We start from the raw sequence: 3,293 nt of genomic DNA on the forward strand, positions 1-3,293 counted from the left end.
TACTACCTGTAATTTATTGCCGTTTACTTGTATTTGCTTAATTGTTTACTAAATGTTTGAGGTGTGAAATAAACCGCAATGGAGCAAAATATGGGTGTGTGTGTTTGGAGGATGTTTGTGTGTGTGTGTGTGGGGGGGTTAGGTGGTGGGGGGGCGCGAACATTTTTCTTGTAAAAAAGGGGGGCCTGGCAAAAAAAGTTTGGGAACCACTGCACTACGGCATGTGACGTATTTCCGTTTCCAAATACTACCGCTTGGGCGTTTCCGGTATGTTTGTTTATCTATCGGTAGCTACGCTAATGTCACTTCAGAATGAGTATAAAAAGGAAAGTATTTAAAACAGAACATTTTCAAAAACAGGAGAAGAAATACTCCGAGCATTGCTGTGTCCCACTTTGTTCGGCTTCAGCCAAATTTAACGGCATGCTAAGTTTTCATGGCTTTCCGACCCATTCCGACTTGAGAAGACAATGGCTGGTAAACATACGCCGGGATCATTTCATGATTACCTCTCACACCAGGGTCTGCAGCAGACACTTTGCCAGTGATGAACTCACAGAGCCAACAACCCTTGATGGTCGAAGGCGGCTTATTAAAGGTGCTGTACCAACACTTTTTGAGTGGAATGGCTTTAAAGTTGAACCACCGCGGCGTAGTGTTTGGGAGAGAACGGAGCGACGCCCTGAACTAGTTCCTCCTGACATTCAAGAAGAGCACAGTCTTACAAGAGATCATGACTACTGCTCAGTCCCTGAGCCGTCTGCATTGGACATATCTGCATCAGCTGCAGAACACCTGTCCAAAGACGTGGAGACTCTGAGGAAGGACATACAGGAGTTACGTGTCCAGCGAGAATTTGGGTTACAGCGTTTTGCTGGCTCTGACACTGACATCCGATTCTACACCAGGTACACCTAAGCTCTATTCAAGCTAACTGTTTAAAATATACCAAAGTCACCATCAGTTAAATTTCGAAAGTGTTTCCAGTCTTAATGAAAACAAAATAGATATTTACTTTTTCTCTGCTGATTGTATGTTTCATGTAGATGCTTTAGTATTTAAACGATATGCTAATGCTACAGGTAAAATACGACTCTTAATCAGACTATGTTATACAGCTTACCATTAGCATATTTGTCACAGTTTACATTATTTCTATGTCAGTGTGTAATGTTAACTAATGATTGACATGATGTATGTCTCTCTCGTGAATAGATTTCCAAGCTATGATCATTCGATGGCATTTTGGTTTTTGATTGAACCTTGCATCTACAAAATGATCCGGGTTTCAAGAGCCAAGTCAGCTGCCAATAGGAACGAAGAAGTGTTGACACCTGCACGCACATCAACGGTAGGTTATGGGTTTGTTGGTAGTTAGAACTAGAGGTGTAATGTTAATGTATTTATGTACAATAACATTACATTATGTACAATAGCATACTAGACTCAGCATCCTTTACATACATACACCTGTGTACTACAGCACCTCATTGTTTACCCCATGGTACAGTATGGTATGCATAACCATTACAAAACATTTAGCCAAGAAAAGCATAATTTTACTAGTTCATAGCTTAAGGAGTAACATTTTCCCTTTTGTTTTCACCTTCCAGAGGCAGCTGCTACAGCCAATTGACGAGTTCTTTCTTTTCCTGGTTTTCCTGTCAGTTGGTTTGAAGGAGAGGGACCTGGCACACCGATTTAACATACACCAGTCCACAGTGAGCCGCATTATTGCAACATGGACACATTTTCTTGCCACTGCACTGGGGTCTCAATGCATCTGGCTTACACGTGAAAAAGTGCAAGCTTACCTCCCTGAGGAATTCAAAGATTTCTCAGACACCCAGATGATCCTTGACTGTACAGAGCTGAGGTGTCAGACACCATCCTCACCACTTCTCCAAAGTGAAATGTACTCTTCGTACAAATCCCACTGCACAATGAAAGCCCTGGTTGGCATAGCTCCACATGGTCCAGTGACATTCATCTCTAATCTGTATGCTGGTTCGGTTAGTGACAAGGAACTATTTCAACAATCAGGCATTGCTGAGAAGTTGACTGAAGACATGGCAGTGATGATAGATAAGGGCTTCCTAATCACCGATTGTTGTAAATGCAAAGTGTACTGCCCACCTTTTCTATCTAAGCAGAAGCAGATGCCAGCATACCAGGTTAAGGAGACGCAGGCCATAGCCAGACTCAGGGTACATGTGGAGCGAGTCATTAGGAGGATCAAACAGAACAAACTTTTTGATAGCATCATAACCATGTCACATGTTTACAATATCAACCAACTGTTTGCAGTAGCATGTATGCTGTCAAATTACCAGAACACAGCATTAGTTAAAAAATGGGTTAAGTGAGACAATATGGACTTTTCCCAAGACACCAGTGCCAGTACAAGGAACTTATGGAACATGACCTGCAGCTGAGGCCACTACAGTTGCATTTCTTCCTTCTCAGCTGACAAAACTTGATTACAGAACTGGTACTTGAGTGCTGAGAGTTGAGTTCCAGTTATTGATAATTCTAATTCATTGCAAATGTTGAATGTTAATAATACTTTTTAATTATAATACTATATTACTATTCAGATTCAACAAAATTGTTTATCAAAATTATAAAGTAAATCGTTTTAAAATCATAAGTGACATTGTGCTTTAGTAACATCCAAAACCATTTGTCATTTTCTTCCCTCAGTTGTGTTATTGTCTACATGTATGTCAGTATGCTAGGCATGGAGTTTTAAATACTTACCATGTAAATAAGTTCTGCACAAATTCAATGTTTTAATGTGTGTTTTTAAAAAATGAAATTGATGCCATTGCTTAAATAACAGTTTATTGATTTCACATAAAAGTAACATGTAACAACAAAAAAATTCATGAAATACTTTGCAAATAAAACATCAGTTATTTTGTTCCAGCCAGCCTGAAGGATCTGTTTTCCTATTTGCTATGTTTTCACTGTTCATTTTTCCAAACACAGGTATCTTGGCATATATATGTAAAAAAAGAAGTAGTCAGCCTTTTCTCTGATTGCATTGTGCACATCTGTATCCATGTATATTCTTTGCACTAGGTAGTCCTCTTGTGCCCACACAACAAAGTCACACCACTGCATCCCACTGATGAGCAGTTGTCCTTGCACTTGCCAGTAATATGCGTGGCTCTTTTTTAGTTTAGGGGTACCACATTCCATCTGCACATAAGTCAATAAAGTTTTGTACATTGGGACATTTGAATTCGACGAAGCCAAACTGGGGGTATTCATTGGGGTCAAAAACAACA

At 39.9% G+C, this 3,293-nt stretch overlaps 1 protein-coding gene across 1 annotated transcript; it reads left to right on the top strand.

Moving 5' to 3' along the window:
* The first annotated feature begins 223 nt into the window (after positions 1 to 223).
* On the top strand, positions 224 to 2,939 carry LOC120440689. The gene is made up of 3 exons (XM_039613781.1): positions 224 to 908; positions 1,216 to 1,351; positions 1,614 to 2,939. Exons 1-3 carry the CDS (start codon positions 313 to 315, stop codon positions 2,364 to 2,366), a joined length of 1,485 nt encoding a protein of 494 aa, XP_039469715.1. The 5' UTR covers positions 224 to 312; the 3' UTR covers positions 2,367 to 2,939.
* Positions 2,940 to 3,293: the final 354 nt, after the last annotated feature.

The sequence above is a fragment of the Oreochromis aureus genome, linkage group 1 (genome assembly GCF_013358895.1).
Source record: "Oreochromis aureus strain Israel breed Guangdong linkage group 1, ZZ_aureus, whole genome shotgun sequence".
Classification (NCBI taxonomy): Eukaryota; Metazoa; Chordata; class Actinopteri; order Cichliformes; family Cichlidae; genus Oreochromis; species Oreochromis aureus.

Bases quoted from the DNA above. Each gene is read 5' to 3' on its own strand.
- LOC120440689 (XM_039613781.1), top strand. From the start codon at position 313: ATGAGTATAAAAAGGAAAGTATTTAAAACAGAACATTTTCAAAAACAG. The intron at 909-1,215 runs GTACACCTAAGC...TCTCGTGAATAG, and splicing joins GACATCCGATTCTACACCAG to ATTTCCAAGCTATGATCATT. The intron at 1,352-1,613 runs GTAGGTTATGGG...TTCACCTTCCAG, and splicing joins CACCTGCACGCACATCAACG to AGGCAGCTGCTACAGCCAAT.